This window comes from Athalia rosae, chromosome 5, assembly GCF_917208135.1.
Source record: "Athalia rosae chromosome 5, iyAthRosa1.1, whole genome shotgun sequence".
In the NCBI taxonomy this organism is placed as follows: Eukaryota; Metazoa; Arthropoda; class Insecta; order Hymenoptera; family Athaliidae; genus Athalia; species Athalia rosae.
In genome coordinates this window covers 15,529,238-15,544,924 of record NC_064030.1, presented here as the reverse complement: position 1 = coordinate 15,544,924, position 15,687 = coordinate 15,529,238, and the positions used below count along the sequence as shown (strand labels likewise).

Here is a 15,687-nt window from a genome sequence, read left to right as displayed (position 1 = left end):
CGTTTATTTTAATCTCTGATCATTTTTTTTTTTTTTTTTTCTTTCCACCGCGATAATTATTTACATCGTTATCTTTTTTACTCAATTATAATCCGTATTTCTAAGTTTGTATAAAAAAAAAAAAACAATTAAGCTCTGAAAAGCCACGATCCTGAAATTATTCTTCTATCTTTAACCAATCCTTCGGATTCCTCAAGACATTCATTAGCTTGGATTCTTCGGAGTCCGTTTCCGGCTTGTGCATGTATTGCCATTTCTGAACAGAATGAAGATCAAGTTTTCACGAAGCCGCGAGGCAAGAGCTGAAGGGAAACAAAAAAAAAGCTCGAGAACTTACCGCCGTCAATGGCAAGGACATTAGAATGCTTTCGATACGAGCACCGGGCGTTAGGAGCCCGAATTTCGTGCCCCTGTCGTAGATAAGGTTGAATTCGACGTATCGTCCCCTGCGGAGTAATTGCCACTGTCTTTCGGCATAACCGTATCCGTCGTTTTTGTGTTTTTGGACTGGAATAAAATTTTTCCGAGTTAACTGACCTGACTAATCAACGAAAGAAAGTGATTTGGGGGAAGTGAAAACGCACCCAGCGGAACGTAAGAGGGAATTACGGCCTCCGCGCAATTTTTCACAAACTGGAATGCACCCTCCTGATTAGGCTCGTCTAAATCGTCGAAGAAAATACCGCCGATACCCCGCCTCTCACCTCTGTGCGGTATCGAAAAGTAATCGTCGCACCATTTTTTGAAACGGGGGTAATAAGACTTGCTGCTTTTGTCGCAAGCGGTCTTGAGCGCCTTGTGAAAATGAACGGCGTCTCCTTCGTTCAAGTAATACGGTGTCAGGTCGGTACCGCCACCGAACCACCACTGAATTGATTTGAAAGAAAAAAACAAACCAATAACCGCTGAAGAATCCGTTTGTGAAATCATTCACTTTACCTCGACCGATCCGTCAGTGTTGGTCACTTCGAAGTATCTGTAGTTGAAGTGGATGGTTGGGACCATCGGATTTCTGGGATGAATCACGGCACTGACGCCTGTAGCGAAAAACGGAAGCGGTCCTCCTTCCGAGAGCTTTTTGCCTCTGGAAAAACGGGAGCGAAGAAATCAAGGAGCCTTCGGGGATTTGATTCAAGTGGAATTGTACCTCGCTCTCATTTGCTTGATGGCTTCGGTGGGAAGGTTTCCGTGAACGACGGATATGTTGACACCCGCTTTTTCGAAGACTTGACCCTCTTCCAAGATGCAGGATATTCCTCCCCCGCCTTCCTTTCTGGTCCATCGGTCGACGGAGAATTTCGCGTCATCGAGTTCCTCGGATTCGAGCGCGCGACAAAAGTCGGCCTGAAATTGACAGAAGCCATGTTGTTGCAGAGGTCGGTGATTTGCGCCAACGTTTTCTTTTCTTTTATTGCGATGAAATTCACCTGAATCTTCATGATGAGTAGCTCCATTCTGGCTTGCATGTTGGAACGGTGTTCCTTGAGCTTTGTCAAATCGCTGACCGGCTCTGCCATGAAATTAGCGATCTCCACATCGTCGGATTCCGATTTTTTAGGCCCTCCGAATATTGAAAAAACGCCAGCCAACACGCTCGCAACTTGTGCTGACCTGTTTTTGTATGGAACACATGATAAATGAATCGCTGAGACGATATAATGACCTCTTTTATTCAATTCTCGTTTCATAGGAAATACATTCACATGAGACAATCTGACTAGTGTGTTTACAAATCGTACTTAACAATTCCAAGCTTAGAATTATCCCCCCGACGATGACGATGAGTTACGACAAATCTGACGCGATGCCACGTCTTGTAACAGACGTTCAAAACCATTTCGTCGATTTATTTCGACAACGCTACAATTCAGTGCCGAAAATGACAGCGGTGACAAACTTGTTCGCTTTGCAATTATAACCTCTAACACGATGGCGGTGCGAACGCCAGGGGTGAAATTTTCGTGTACAGTTACTTCGGGGTAGGGATATCCTAGGGAAATCGATGATAAAAAAAATAGAGAACGTTTTTGGCGGGACATATTCAGACAGATTTCCGCTAAATTTGAAGTTGTATTGCTGTGTCGATAGAATGAGATTGTTGGCGATCGAAAATCTTCAATGAACAATCTATGAGAGATGTTTGATGTTCTTTCGATCCGTTTTTTGATTTTCCGCAATGTTGAATCCCTTTCTTGAACCAATAACAAGAGCAAAGAGTCCAAGGAATCATGAAAGATAATTGCTTGGGAAAAACGGCCGACCCTCATCCATTCAGGTTAAGTTCCGAATTTTTCGCTCAAATCAACTTTGGATTTGTCTAGATTTGTGGCTGAAACAAGGCGATTGATTTCTAATACATTATGATGACATGAAGATGAATAATATGAATGCCGATGATGAGGAATGAGCCATTAACGTTGACTGAGTCTTCAGTCAACGCCATTGTTAGGAATGCGCGTTCGGTTGATTCGTGTGATCTGAATATGAGGACTTCCGGTTTGTTGTATTCACACTCACACGGAATTTCCTAGAACTCGTAATCTTGATATTTTTTTCACCGTTCAGAATTCAGCCAATCAGAGTTCAGTGTCAACACGGTATTCATACTGTGGCAACACCGACAGTGCGCTCGACGACGTTTTGTGTTCTCGTGGCATTAGTATTTCGCTTTTGACGCATGAAATGTTGAGCATTGTCGGCGCAGAGATTGTTGGTATATGAGTTAGGTGTTTACAGCAAGAGAAAACCAACGTGTCAGTCGTACAATCGTCCACACGATTTTCCCAAGATCTCAAAAGACGATATTCAACATCCAAAGATGTCGAGCGCCATAGCTGGAATATTTAACTCTTTCCAAGACTATCTAAATGCCGAACAAGAGCTACGCGAGGTATGCTTTTGCCACTCACACCCTAGATCACAACAAACTCGGAATGAGAAATTGTTATTGGACTATCGATTTTTGCAGCAAATCAGAACAATTGTCAAAGAAATTGAGCAGAGTGCGAGGGAAATTCTCATGGTACTTCAGAACATCCACAATGAAAATACTGGCGAAGAGAATACTAGTATGACAGTAACTTGAAGTTTATGAGATGTATTAGCTTGTACCACTCCTTTGTGGTATTCTCTGATGATATTTTTAAAAATCAGTAGTTTCTGAGCACTGCGCCAAGGCAAGGAAGCACTTTGAAGATGTAAGAAAGGGGTACGCTAAGCTGGCTGATGTTGTACCAAGCAATCAATACTATCGGTTTCACGAACATTGGAGATTTGTTACGCAGAGATTATGCTTCCTCGCATCTCTAACTGTTTATCTGGAGGTCAAAGTACTTGTTCACAAAGACACAGTTGCAGAGATATTAGGAGGTATGTTAATTGTGTTCTACGATAGAACACCTTGACCGTGTTGACAATGTCTCGCAATCATTCTAGTAAAGAGTAATCGTGAGGATGGCTTTCACCTGGACCTCGAAGACTTCTTGATAGGCCTTCTTCAGTTATCTTCAGAACTGGTAACCATCTAGTTGATGTTTTGAATTGGACTTCAAACAGTCACAAGGATTTATTTACTTTTGCCGTTGAATTTCCAGTGCCGTTTTGCCATAAACAGCGTGACCAGTGGAGACTACGATCGTCCGATAGAAATATCGCGATTCGTGAACGAGTTAAACGCAGGTTTCCGGTTATTAAACTTGAAAAACGATTCCCTCAGAAAACGATTCGACGCTTTGAAATACGACGTCAAAAAAATCGAGGAGGTTGTCTATGACCTCAGCATCAGAGGACTCAAACCTACGGTACAACCGCCGACTCAAGTTGAGTCGAAATAAGACGTAGTATTTTCCTCTTTCGCATCGGTATCGACCTTTGCGAAGTGGAAACTGCGAAAGTCGCCTGGACGATACGCTTCATCTCCTATTTTCCAAGGATAAAGTGTTCCTTTCAGGTTATCCGCACGGGATCTGAAACGCCCCCATTTTTGATTCTAATACTTTTATAATGATCGCTATGATATAATGTATTTATAAAAACCTTGACGAATAATAAGACGCTCTCAATTCGGTTTTTTATTTCATTTAATTATACATCAAATCTTCAATATCCTCTATTTGCGTCGAACTTGTTGGGAATTTCTTCCCCGTTGAGATACTTGACGTGATTTTTAGCGAAGGCTTCCGCGATGCCGATAGAATTCGTCACTCCCGAAATGTGGGGAGATATTGTCACCTACGATAGGGAAGAAAAAAAAGTCCAATGATTCTCGCCTGTGTCTATTTCGTTATCTGTACAATGGGATACCACCTCCGGGATAGACCAAAGCCGGCTACTCGGCGGTAGCGGTTCCTCCTGAAAAACGTCTAGAATAGCCGCGGATATCCAGCGATTTTCAATAGCTCGAATGATGTCCGTTTCTCGGATTGTATTCCCGCGACCGATGTTCATAAAAACGGGTCGTTTCTCCTTACAATGTTCGAGAACGTCACCGTACAAAAGACCGTTGGTCTCTTGCGTGGAAGGAAGCACGCTCACGATATAATCGCTGACCCGAAGAATTTCCGGGAGTTCTTTGGTGGTAACGTGACGTTCCAAACAGGATATTTTTTCCTTTGGCAGAGTCCGAGAAAGTCCCCAAACGGTTGCTCCTAATGAACTGAGAATTTGGGCCACTTTAAAGAGAATTAATTGTTTCTCGTTCTTGTGTTCTCGATTTTTGGTGACCCACCATGTTTTCCTATGCTTCCGATTCCCAAGATTCCTATAGTCAAATCGCAGATTAGCCTGTGCTCCTCAATTTTTCCGCCCTTATACCAGATCTTGTTCTTTTCATTCTCGTATTGCTGGCGTTGATCTCGCTCGAAATTGAATATATGCGATACCGTGTACTCCGACATCGCGAAACCGAATCTTTCGTCAGAGTATCTGGATATCTGGTAAGGGATTTTCCTCCCTGCCAAATGGGCCGCCAGTTTATCTACTCCTGCCCAAGTCAATTGAGCCCATTTCAATGATTTTAAGTGATCCAAGTGCGAGGCTAGGAGATCAGCGTCAGCTATTAAGATTTCTGTCTTTTCCAATTCGGAAACTGCTTCTTGCGATCCTGAGAATACGAATGAGGTGTTCAATTCGAACAGAAGTAATTAGCCGACAGCGAACAGATTCTGAACCATACCAGGTGTAACTCTGTGAAACGCGACATTAGGAACCTTGGATTTTAGATGACCAAGTAACTTTGGAAGCTTAGATAATACTATGACGGAACGCTCCATTTGTCTATTTCCCAAAAACCGATTGCAGCTTATCTTTGCTACGCCCCTTGTGGCAACAATCGACTTTGATTTCGTATATTCTGAATTGTTGGGACTTGAAAATTTCCCGAACTTGTGTCCCTGAATCTATCGGTCGTTATTCTACCGTCACACCTACGTTAATTTCAACTCTAATAGCGACTAAAAGCTATTCTCGAACGAGTTATCAGCGACGACTGATTAGCTAGATCCCTGATCAAAAATTTGGATTCTCGTCTCGTATCTTCGACGGGATCTCATCTGAAGTTATCCGAATAAGAATCTCCGGGACTTGAAAATCCCTAGGTCGGCTCTCGAGTTCCTCAAAAGTCCCTTGAGACTACGTAGACGAGTGACTAGGTAGTCGGAACGACGTTGGGTGGACGCACGTTGAGGGCGTTAGGGTAGGTACGGAATAATTTTGGAGTTTTGGGACTTGGTTTGTCCGCGGGCAACGTAACCCGGGGTTAACGCGAACGGTGCAAATGGCTGTGCGTCGGCCATGATGGCTTTTAGCAGGGACCGTGTCACGCAAACATGTTTTCAAGGTGATATTCCTCGTTTCGTGACTGAGTGACCGTGTTCTAGCGCGATGGCCGGCAAAGAATGAGGCTTTGAGCGTGTTCGGTGCCGGGTGATACGGCCGCCGGGCTTCCGTGAGGCCGCCAACTCGGGCCTGAAGGTGTGCGTGCGCGCTATAACCCGCGGGTGAAACGCAGTGGGTTGTCAACAGACACGGGAAAGTGCGAGCGAGAGCGTAGCTGGCGAGGATGAGCAAGCTGTCGTTTAGGGCGAGGGCGCTCGACGCCTCAAAGCCCATGCCGATATACATGGCTGAGGAGCTGCCCGACCTACCCGATTACTCGGCGATAAATCGGGCCGTTCCACAGATGCCCAGCGGCATGGAAAAGGAAGAGGAATGCGTGAGTCCCCATCAGCTATTTCCTCAACCAGCATGTTTCCCTGTCGCCATCTTAAAGAGAGGCGCGCTCCGATTCGCCCCAACCCCGTTGGATGGCGCCACTTGATGCTCCACACTCCTCGTCGACAACCTCTTCGGGGGATCAACCAAAAAACCCGCGAAAAAACTTGTCCCCCTAATAGCCTATCTCTCCTATCGGTAACCCATCCATCGAAGGTCCCTCTTCTTCCGACGATGGCCAAGCGATGACTTTTCTCTCCGTCTCAAAAGAACGACAGCGTATGAATCCAATTAATTTTACAGGAACATCATCTCCAAAGAGCAATATGCACCGGTCTAATCATTCCCACGCCAGAAGTCACGGATATGACTGACGTTGAGGCTTACGACAAAATTTATCCCTTCGACTACAAGCTGCCACGACAACTTATACACATGCAACGTACGTAGGAGAAATGGGTGTATCCAGTTGATTCGAGAGAGCACAGCGATTAGGAGATTTAATGGGATCGGTTCTTCTTGTTTTGTTAGCGTTTGCAATGGAGCAGGACATTCCCGACTATGACATGGACTCTGAAGATGAAAAATGGGTCGGAGCTCAAAGCCGAAAGATGGATCTGACGCCGTTACAGTTTGAGGAGATGATGGACAGGCTGGAAAAGAGCTCGGGTCAAACCGTTGTTACGCTTAACGAGGCCAAGGCACTTCTAAAGGAAGACGACGACCTCATCATTGCGGTTTTTGACTACTGGCTCAACAAACGTCTGAAAACAGTGAGTTTCCGAAGCTACGAATCGGTGTCGATCATCGGGCCACGATTAAGCAGCTTTCAATACTTTTTTCCCTTCGCTTCAGCAACATCCTCTACTGTTGACGGTGAAAACGGAGCATCGAACCGGTCTAGCCGCTAACAATCCGTACCTGGCGTTCAGGCGGCGTACAGAAAAAATGCAGACTCGTAAAAACCGTAAAAACGACGAAACTAGTTACGAGAAGATGCTCAAGTTACGGAGGGATCTCAGCAGAGCGGTAACACTGCTCGAACTGGTCAAACGGCGGGAAAAAACGAAACGCGAACATTTACACCTTACCATCGAAGTTTACGAAAAGAGGTTTGTGGGATCCGCGCGATAATTCCGATCATACTTTCCATCGAAAAATCTTCGACTAACGACATCTCCTCCGTTCGATATATCCAGGTACCAAGCGCAAGATTTCAGCGGTCAGGTGTTGGCCGAAGTTTCCGCGTTGAAAGCGTCGCGACCCGCGTTCGCGCCACTATTCACCAACCAGTTCGGAGTTCACCAAAATTGGGCCAACAAAGTATCCGGAAAGGTGAGCACTGAAGTTCCCCGCCGACGATCCGGTGGTCTCAATAACGTCCGCCCCGTTTTTCGATTACAGGAGGAAGTGCTGCCCAGGAAAGATAAGAGGCCGTACAAAAAACGGAAGCACAAAGCGGAGGACCGTGGTACCGGTGGCTCCGTGGGCAGCGGGGGTGGAGCCGAGGACGCCCATCTTCGCGGCAGCGGCGTAGCCGGCAGGGGAGGAAGGAGCGGGACTCTCGGAAGCGGGCTGGACCCGCTGGCCAGTTCCGACGACGACAGTCCCCATCCTTGCCACTCCCAACCCTCCCTACCTTCGGACCGCGACGAGGACGACGCCGTCGACGAGGGTCACTTCGCCTTCAGGCGTAACAAGAATTGTACCTATTTATCGGTCAGTGTTTCAATCGAACGTCGCGCTCGTCGGAGAGAAAAAAAAAAAACAAACAAACAAACCAGACTCGCTGGACAAATTTCTAATCGTTTCGATTTTGCAGCCCGTTACCGGTGGATTCGGCAACTGGCCATGGTGCGACAGGAGCGAGGGCGGTTGCGCCGACAAGAGGTTCAGATTCGCGCCCACCAGTATAACGACCCCTGCCCCGAGGTGCGTGGGTCTGGCGAGGCGGCGAGTGGGTCGCGGGGGTCGGGTGATACTGGACCGCTACACCGCCAACGGTGACGACGTGTGGTCCTCGTTGGATTTCACGATACACGAGCCGAAGCGTGACCACCTCCTCGCTTCCGCGGAGACGGCGCAAAAGGACTGGCTCCACTTCCGACCGAAAACGCCGCCGCCGCCGTCGGCCCCCTCGAGCGCCAGCGAGGAGAGCAGCGAGTCAGAGTCGGACGGGGAGGCCCGCAGGGACGCCTCGCCCGCCTACCCCTTCCCTCGGGAGGCCACCTCGATATGCATCGACTTCGAGCAGCCGGCGGTCGTCAGGACGAATTCGTCCGCCGTTACGCTCGGCGTCGCCGAGGAACCGCCGTTCACCTCCGAGTTCAACATATCCGACTACTTCCCGACGGATTTGTACTCGGACTTCGACGTCGCGGTATCGAATTGTGGTGTGTCTAGTAGTTCGTTAGCGAGAACCAGTGTAAATGTGAGCGGTGGTGGCAAAGGACGACATCAACCTACAGATAATAACGCGAGTGACCAAAGGACAGATCAGCTGATTGGCTGCTCGCATTTTACAATAACACCTCTGATCGGCAGTCTGTTGTCACAGCAAAACAACCAACAGCAGCAACAGCAACAGCAACAGCAGCAACAGACCCGATCGCAGTGTACCAATAGTAGTAGTAGCAGTAGCTGTAGCGGTAGCAGTAGCGGTAGTTCTAATAATAACAATAGTAATAACAACAACAACAATAACAATAGCGCCGGTAACGGTCCCGGGACCGTTTCGCCGGCTACGACGACGACGACGACGACGACGTCGACGGCGACGGCGTCGGTAACGATAAGCGGGACGGGCGTGAGTTCGGGGGTAAACGTCGGGACGACGGTGCCGACGATATCCCAAGCACGTTGGACGATATCCGGTGGTGGCGGTGGTTCGAGTGCGAACGTTAACAACAACAACAACAACAACAACAACAACAACCAGCCGACCACGTCTACGTCGAGTTTGACGCGGTGCGTTACAGTGGCGGGCGAAACGCCGACGCAAATACAACAAACGAATCGCCATTCCAGGCACCATAGACAGTCGTCGTCCGTTAACCACAGTCCCGGTGCGGCGGGGGCGGTTAGCAGTAGTAGTAGTGGCGGTGGCGGGGCTCCGATATTGTCGAAGTCGTTAACTAGTCCAACGAATAATCGCGGCGTCACCACGATAGGCGTCGCCAATGCCACGAACTTTGGTAACGGTCATCAGAACGGTCCGACTAACGCGCCTCCCGTTTACCTGCACCATAATTCTAATGTGAATAATTTTTCGAACAGCGCGAGTCACGCTGTCAACAACCAGACTGGTATCTTGAACGTCGGTGGCGGCGGTACGCCGATGGTGTCGTCGACGAATTTTCAAACTACGAACGCGACGCCGCCGACCTCTACGGTTAATACGACCGTTGTCAATCCGACGACTATTTTATCACACAAACATCATCAGGCACCGAGTCTGATTACCGGTGTTGTTAATCAGAATAAATTTGCTAATATTGCCAAACAACAACAACAACAACAACAACAACTGCAACAACAACAGCAGTTGCAGCAACAAATTCAGCAGCAACAACAATTACAGCAACAACAACAACAGCAGCAGCAACAGCAACAACAACACGCGCAGAATCAAGCACAGCAGATCCCCACGCCCGGGGAAATTACGCTTAATAGTAATAGGTGAGACTAGTTGATATCTCGTCCGTCCATCCGCGTTATTCGTTTAACTAGCTAGCTATCGCTCTAAAACGCCGTGTGAGAGTTGAAAGAAAGATAGAAAGAGAGAAAGAAAAAAAAAAAAAAGGGAAAGAAAGCGATCGAGAGAAAGAAAGCGAGAAAGAACGAGCGAACGAAGATTTGAAAAATGACAAATTACGAGGGAGGTAAGAGTGAGTGTAAAAAAAAAAATAGAGAGCGAAAGATTGGACGTGCGCCGGCAAACCGGAGGAAATTTCGGCGAAATCGGTCCGTCTCCTCGAGCTCTTCGTGTTCTTTTTTTTCTCTTTTTTTTTTTTTTAACGTCAAGTTACAATTGAATGAAAATGAGATGATACTAAAATTTTCCACCTCCGGCTCGCGAGGTGTGACTTAAAACAAAATGAATGAGAAGAGAAAACCAACAACAACAACAACAACAAGAAAAAAAATCCGATATTGTAAATATAATTAAGTCTTTTGTGTATAATAGAGAAATTTGATATAAAATGAAATAAAAAATTGTCGAAAAAAAAAACCTACAAAAAAAAATAAATAATAATAATGTGAAAACAAAACGATAAGGAAAAAAAGTAAAATAAAATGGAATATAAATAAGAATTAATATTAATATGAAAGAGAAGAGGAGAGAAAAAGAAAAAAACAAAGAAACTTAATGAAATATGGCGAAACAGAATGAGAAAAAAAAAAAAAACAAGCCAACACACATACTATATTTATAATTTACGAATCGACGGATGATGATATAACGATGATTGATAAATAATAATAAAACAAACGAGAAGAATTGAAAAATTCAAATTGAAATTTTCGCACCCTCTCTAACCCGATTGGTAAGGTAAATTCCTGCGGTACTGTTCGAGGGTGGATTGGAAAATGCGGTTTTTCTCATTTTCCTTCACCCCCCGAAGTTTCTTCGTTTGACCGACCAAGTGGTTTTGGTCGGCAGTCGATAAACGAAATTCGGCGGCAACGCGAAGCTTCAATCTGCAGTATCTTGATTATTACCGCTATTTCTCACTCGAGATGCAAAACATTCCCGTTTCGAATTATCCGCCTTCGTTGATTCTTCGTTATAACAATTTCCACCCATTCGTTCCTCAACGTCGCGCCCATTTCAGATAAATTGTTTCAAATCCTATTTCTATTTTTCTTTCTTTCGTTATTCCGTCACGCCCGTTCGGACGGGCATCGTCTCGCCTTTTTTTCAACAATCTACGATTATTCCAATAACAACGACGATAATTACAAAGGTAATCGTTACCCTCGTTGTTATCGTTATCAAAAAATCATTGATCGATCTCTCGAGACTCGAGAGAACGCCGCGGGATTAACGTTCGAAGATCATTCCAAGACATTCTGTAAACGAAAAAGTAACAAACAAACAAAAAACTAAAAAAACAAACAAACAAATAGAATCATTGAGCTTTAGCATGCCGAATGATCGAAAGAAAGACAGAGATAGAATTAAGAAGACCGTGGTAGTTATTTGGGGTGGACACCACGGTCACCTGTAATCCTTCCTTTACCTCCCTTATCCTCTCTAATCCTCTACCTCCCCCCCCATATTTCCAATAAAACAGAAATATAAACACATTGTAAATAAATACTGTTAATAAAACGTCTGCTTAATACAATATAAATATATATATATATATCGTATGAAATTATTTCGATTACGTTTTTTCCCTTCCTGATTTGTTATTTCGTCTTCTAGTTCCGTTCCACTTTCATCCCGACAAAATATCGAAGTTGTTATCCTGGTCTCGTATACGCGCGTCAAATTTAGAACGACCAAAACAATTTGTGGATCAGTCAATCATATCCGTGTTATAGCTGCACCGTCTATTAAACCGTCTGTAGCGTATCGTGCATGCACATGATATAATAATATACACGAGGGGGGGTGGGGGGAGAAAAAAAAAAGAAAGTCGGAGAATGAGAATGCACGTATGCTCGCGAACGCGTTACGCGCTCTACACTTGTAACTGTATCAGCGGAGAAAGGGGAACCCCCGGAACGCGGGCATATGCCGCATCAATTTTTGAAAAACTATCCTCTCCTTTCTCTGTGTGCTATCTATATTTACGCACGGGTTTATTATTATTATTATCATTATCATTATTATTGTACACGTAACGCACGTAATCCCGGGGATTGTCGCAGCCGTTTTACGATCGAAATGTATATATAACTGCAGGGGTGCCGAGCGATCGTTCGGAGGCGTGCATCGCAGAGTGGATTTTGATTAATCGACGCCGGATTATGTACTTTTTTATTTCGTCGACGAAATTTCGTCGTTTCCTCGTAACTCCGGTTTTTTTTCTGAGCCGAGGTATCGCCCGATACGAGGTTTTTCGGCGCACTTGTCGTACGTCCCTTCGGAACTACGTCGACGTCGAGTGGCTGATTTTCGTACACCCCTCGGAAGGATATTAGGTACCTGTGCGGAGCTGGGTCGTCGTTCGGTAGGTGGATCGGAGGGATGAAATTCCGGATACACCTTTACCGCTCCGTGTGCAGCAGGTGAAATTTACTGCACCCTTTTTTTCGCGCACGCAGCACGCGCGCTGCGTAAGGGACATGAATTTTCCGACACACGTTTATTCGCACCTATATGATCGCGCGTATGTAGAGATAGATACGTATAGAGATATGTATATGTGTGTATGCGCCGGTTGCGTGTAAAGAGATTTTGGCGGCGATGATCTCGGCGGGCCGCCTCGAAAATTGCTCGACCCAAGGGATGGGAAGGGGGATGATGAGGAGGAGATGAGGAGATGAGGAGGAGGAGGAGAGGATGGACCCGGTCGATACTCCGCGCCAGCGGGACTCCGCATACACGACGACGACGACGTATTATTACGTGTATAGGTATGTATACGCGTACACGAGGAGGTATATAAGATTGTATGTACGTACATACCTACGTACGTACGTTACACATACAAAGAAAGCGGGGAGGAGTCGTTGCGAGAAGAGCGAGCGAGCGAGCGAGAGAAAATTTGCGAATAATCGGCGATTACCTCGGGCTTCGAATAACCCGTTGCCGCTACCGTCGTGCCGGAGTACGGTCATATTTATGTTGTAACCGAGTTAATCCTTTGTTTTCGTACGAACCCACGTACGTACGTATACATGTATACGGGGTCATCCGCGTCGACTCGATGCCGCTACGGACCTCGATATTTCGTGATTACGTTTTTGATTTTGAAAAGCGAAGTAAACGAGGATATCTCCATTGGGAAAAATTCGTAGCTCGATTTGATCAAAGGATTTGTATTCCTGGGGTTAAAGTACGTGAGAAAAGTGAGCCGAAATCGATTATTGAAATAGTTCATTTTTGGCCCAAAAATCGAAAAAATTCAAAGGGGTACCCCTTGGAAAATTTGCGTTTTTGGGTCGAAAAAAAAAAATTCTTTTTTACATGCTATCCTTATGTATTTTGATCTCAGGAATCCGAATTCACGAGTTAAATTGGTTTGTCTACAAAATTGAATGAGTTATCGCCGATTTTTCACTTTTTGGAGCAGAAAAATGGAGATATCTCGAAGGGAAAAATTCGTAGCTCGATTAGACCAACGGTTTCGTGTTCCTGGGGTCAAAATACGTAAGATAAGTGTCATACGATCGATTTTAAAAACTAAAAATTTTTGGCCCAAAAATCGAAAAAATCCAAAGGGGTACCCCTTGGAATTTTTTCAATTTTTGGGTCGAGAATCAACATTTTTTTTTCTTGGGTTTCCTTTGCTACTCTAATGTATTTTGATCTCAGGAATACGAATTTCAAAGTCAAATCGATCTATCTATGAAATTGATCGAGTTATCGCCAATTTTTCGTTTTTTTTTGGAGCAGAAAAATTCGTGGATTGACCAAAAAAAAAAAAGAAAAGAAACTCAACACGCGTGTGAAATGTAATGATCTGCAATTCAGAAAAAAAATTAAGGGCCAAAAATTTCACCGACGAATGAAATCAAATTTAATTTGATAAAAATGGGATGGAATGCTAGTAAAATCAAAAACGAAATCTGAGATATCGAGTTCCGGCGAGACGCGTCGAATTGATCGAAAAATTTCAACTACACAATCGCACAACTCACACCCTCCGTATTATCATTGTTATCATCTCATATGGAAATAGTCTGTGCACCAGGGCGCTAAAAAAGGCCTGCTTAGAAAAAAAAAAAAAAGCGGAAGAAAAAATCGAAGAAGAAAAGTCGTCCTCGGTTGAGAGCACGAGACGGAATAGTGCCTTATAACGTTCTTCGCTCTCTCGTAGCCCAAACAAAGTAATTGTAGAGCAATTATAGGCGTGTACAAGCGGCTGGATCTCCTCCCTGGAGCACACATCGCGTACACGTATAGGAAGCCCTCATGGATTCTCAGCGCGTAAAAAACGCTCAAGAGAAATAATTGACGAGATGAGAAGAAAAAAAAACGAAAAACGAAAAAGCCGGAAGCTAGACAAGCGCGACATTGGACAACCGTTTAGACATTCGTGTGTATCTCGAGTGTTTTAGCCAACGGCCCGAAACTTAATTGCTCGCGAGTAGTAGTTTCTCTAGGCGATGTCGGGTTTGTCAAGTAGTCAGTTTCCGTGTGACGTATATAACGTGGAGCTGAGTGGTTCGGCTGCTGCTAATTTTGTTCCGATTCCCCTCGCGCTGCCTGCTCCACCCTCGTGATGTAGTGTACACATAAATATATTATATACGAGTAGACGTACATTCGGCTTATCGTTTTCCATTTATAAAAACGTGTGACAAAAGACCGAGCGCTTTTAATTCACGCGCACTCTTCGTACAACATCGGCTGCGAGACTCGGGGCGAGCGACGGAGGTAGGGAGGGAGGGAGGGAGGGAGGGAGGGAGGGAAGGGGGCCGAAACGCAGACTATGGGAGCCGGAAGGCCGCGGGTGTAATTCCGACTCGAGTCGTGAGTCCCCGCGAGCGTGCGGTGAGGAGAGCGGAGAGTGAAGAGGGAGAGAGGGAGAGAGAGAGTGAGAGAGAGAGAGGGCCCCGAAGCCGCCGAATCTGGGCTGCGCTAATTAGCGGGGCTTCTCCACTTAACACTTGAGTCTGACTTTTATTCTTTGATCTCGCCGCGAGCCTCCGCACACTGCCTACGACCGGCTACCGAGGCGTCCCTCTTCCTCTTCTCCTCTTCCCTCTTCCTCCCCCTCCCCCTCCTCCTCCTCCTTGAAGAAGAAGAAGAAGAAGAAGACGCTCCTCTCCTCCGTCCGCACCACACGTGCTAATGCGCCCATGCCGTGTAATAAAACGCGGCAAGTATAATGCCGTTTACACGCCCATCGTCGCGCACTCTCTCCTCGTTTTTTGATTTTTTTTTCTCTCTCTCTCTCTCCGTCGGCTGTATCAACTTGGGTAGAACGCATCATGCTGTATAAATAATACGAACGACGAAGCGACCGAGGACAAGCGCAACGAACGAAACGACGACGCTGATCGCAAAACGCGTTATGAGGGCCCTCATAAAACTCGAGTTTTCTTTAATTCCGTCATCACGATGCCGATGATCCTCCGGCTAACCCCTTCCGACGAATCTTTCATCTCCGACCCTCTTCCTCCTCCTCCTCCTCCTCCTCCTCCTCTTTTCTTTTTCTTCTTCTTCTCTCTTTCTCTCTCTTGTTTCAGGGTTTTTAATTCCCCTTTATCTTCCTCTCCGGATTTATGCACCGGCTCGCTGCAACAGCGGGTATATAATATACGTACATATGTACGTATATATTATGTATATCGGGG

General features: G+C 45.8%; 4 protein-coding genes across 6 annotated transcripts; 2 read left to right on the top strand and 2 right to left on the bottom strand.

Moving 5' to 3' along the window:
• Window positions 1-91: 91 nt before the first annotated feature.
• On the bottom strand, window positions 92-1,965 carry LOC105684041 (oxygen-dependent coproporphyrinogen-III oxidase). Of its 2 annotated transcripts, none has more exons than XM_012397135.3 (7): window positions 1,740-1,965; window positions 1,428-1,611; window positions 1,148-1,344; window positions 940-1,084; window positions 585-867; window positions 338-507; window positions 92-256 (listed from the first exon to the last, which is right to left on the bottom strand). In XM_012397135.3, exons 1-7 carry the CDS (start codon window positions 1,835-1,837, stop codon window positions 158-160), a joined length of 1,176 nt encoding a protein of 391 aa, XP_012252558.1. In that variant the 5' UTR covers window positions 1,838-1,965; the 3' UTR covers window positions 92-157. The 2 variants fall into 2 exon arrangements, with proteins under 2 accessions (XP_012252558.1, XP_020706846.1); XM_020851187.2 differs by having other exon boundaries at window positions 1,745-1,893.
• A 622-nt stretch (window positions 1,966-2,587) lies between these two features.
• LOC105683972 (translin) lies at window positions 2,588-4,066 on the top strand. Of its 2 annotated transcripts, none has more exons than XM_012396995.3 (5): window positions 2,588-2,890; window positions 2,969-3,068; window positions 3,157-3,369; window positions 3,436-3,515; window positions 3,594-4,066. In XM_012396995.3, exons 1-5 carry the CDS (start codon window positions 2,819-2,821, stop codon window positions 3,831-3,833), a joined length of 705 nt encoding a protein of 234 aa, XP_012252418.2. In that variant the 5' UTR covers window positions 2,588-2,818; the 3' UTR covers window positions 3,834-4,066. The 2 variants fall into 2 exon arrangements, with proteins under 2 accessions (XP_012252418.2, XP_012252417.2); XM_012396994.3 differs by having other exon boundaries at window positions 2,589-2,890; window positions 3,154-3,369.
• LOC105683971 (glyoxylate/hydroxypyruvate reductase A-like) lies at window positions 4,048-5,503 on the bottom strand. The gene is made up of 4 exons (XM_012396993.3): window positions 5,174-5,503; window positions 4,727-5,101; window positions 4,306-4,670; window positions 4,048-4,230 (listed from the first exon to the last, which is right to left on the bottom strand). Exons 1-4 carry the CDS (start codon window positions 5,268-5,270, stop codon window positions 4,099-4,101), a joined length of 969 nt encoding a protein of 322 aa, XP_012252416.2. The 5' UTR covers window positions 5,271-5,503; the 3' UTR covers window positions 4,048-4,098.
• Window positions 5,504-5,752: 249 nt separating this feature from the next.
• On the top strand, window positions 5,753-10,459 carry LOC105684052 (enhancer of polycomb homolog 2). Its single transcript, XM_012397151.3, has 7 exons — window positions 5,753-6,211; window positions 6,514-6,652; window positions 6,742-6,983; window positions 7,066-7,322; window positions 7,410-7,545; window positions 7,615-7,929; window positions 8,033-10,459. Exons 1-7 carry the CDS (start codon window positions 6,059-6,061, stop codon window positions 9,890-9,892), a joined length of 3,102 nt encoding a protein of 1,033 aa, XP_012252574.2. The 5' UTR covers window positions 5,753-6,058; the 3' UTR covers window positions 9,893-10,459.
• The last annotated feature ends 5,228 nt before the right edge of the window (window positions 10,460-15,687 follow it).

Coding starts and splice junctions, on each gene's coding strand:
- LOC105684052 (XM_012397151.3), top strand. CDS start 6,059: ATGAGCAAGCTGTCGTTTAGGGCGAGGGCGCTCGACGCCTCAAAGCCC. Junction 6,984..7,065: donor TCAACAAACGTCTGAAAACA/GTGAGTTTCCGA, acceptor CCTTCGCTTCAG/CAACATCCTCTACTGTTGAC. Junction 7,546..7,614: donor CCAACAAAGTATCCGGAAAG/GTGAGCACTGAA, acceptor TTTCGATTACAG/GAGGAAGTGCTGCCCAGGAA.
- LOC105684041 (XM_012397135.3), bottom strand. CDS start 1,837: ATGGTTTTGAACGTCTGTTACAAGACGTGGCATCGCGTCAGATTTGTC. Junction 1,345..1,427: donor TACTCATCATGAAGATTCAG/GTGAATTTCATC, acceptor TGTCAATTTCAG/GCCGACTTTTGTCGCGCGCT. Junction 868..939: donor ACACTGACGGATCGGTCGAG/GTAAAGTGAATG, acceptor AAATCAATTCAG/TGGTGGTTCGGTGGCGGTAC.
- LOC105683972 (XM_012396994.3), top strand. CDS start 2,819: ATGTCGAGCGCCATAGCTGGAATATTTAACTCTTTCCAAGACTATCTA. Junction 3,370..3,435: donor AGTTGCAGAGATATTAGGAG/GTATGTTAATTG, acceptor CAATCATTCTAG/TAAAGAGTAATCGTGAGGAT. Junction 3,516..3,593: donor TTCAGTTATCTTCAGAACTG/GTAACCATCTAG, acceptor TTGAATTTCCAG/TGCCGTTTTGCCATAAACAG.
- LOC105683971 (XM_012396993.3), bottom strand. CDS start 5,270: ATGGAGCGTTCCGTCATAGTATTATCTAAGCTTCCAAAGTTACTTGGT. Junction 5,102..5,173: donor GTTTCACAGAGTTACACCTG/GTATGGTTCAGA, acceptor TCGTATTCTCAG/GATCGCAAGAAGCAGTTTCC. Junction 4,671..4,726: donor CGGAAGCATAGGAAAACATG/GTGGGTCACCAA, acceptor TTCTCTTTAAAG/TGGCCCAAATTCTCAGTTCA.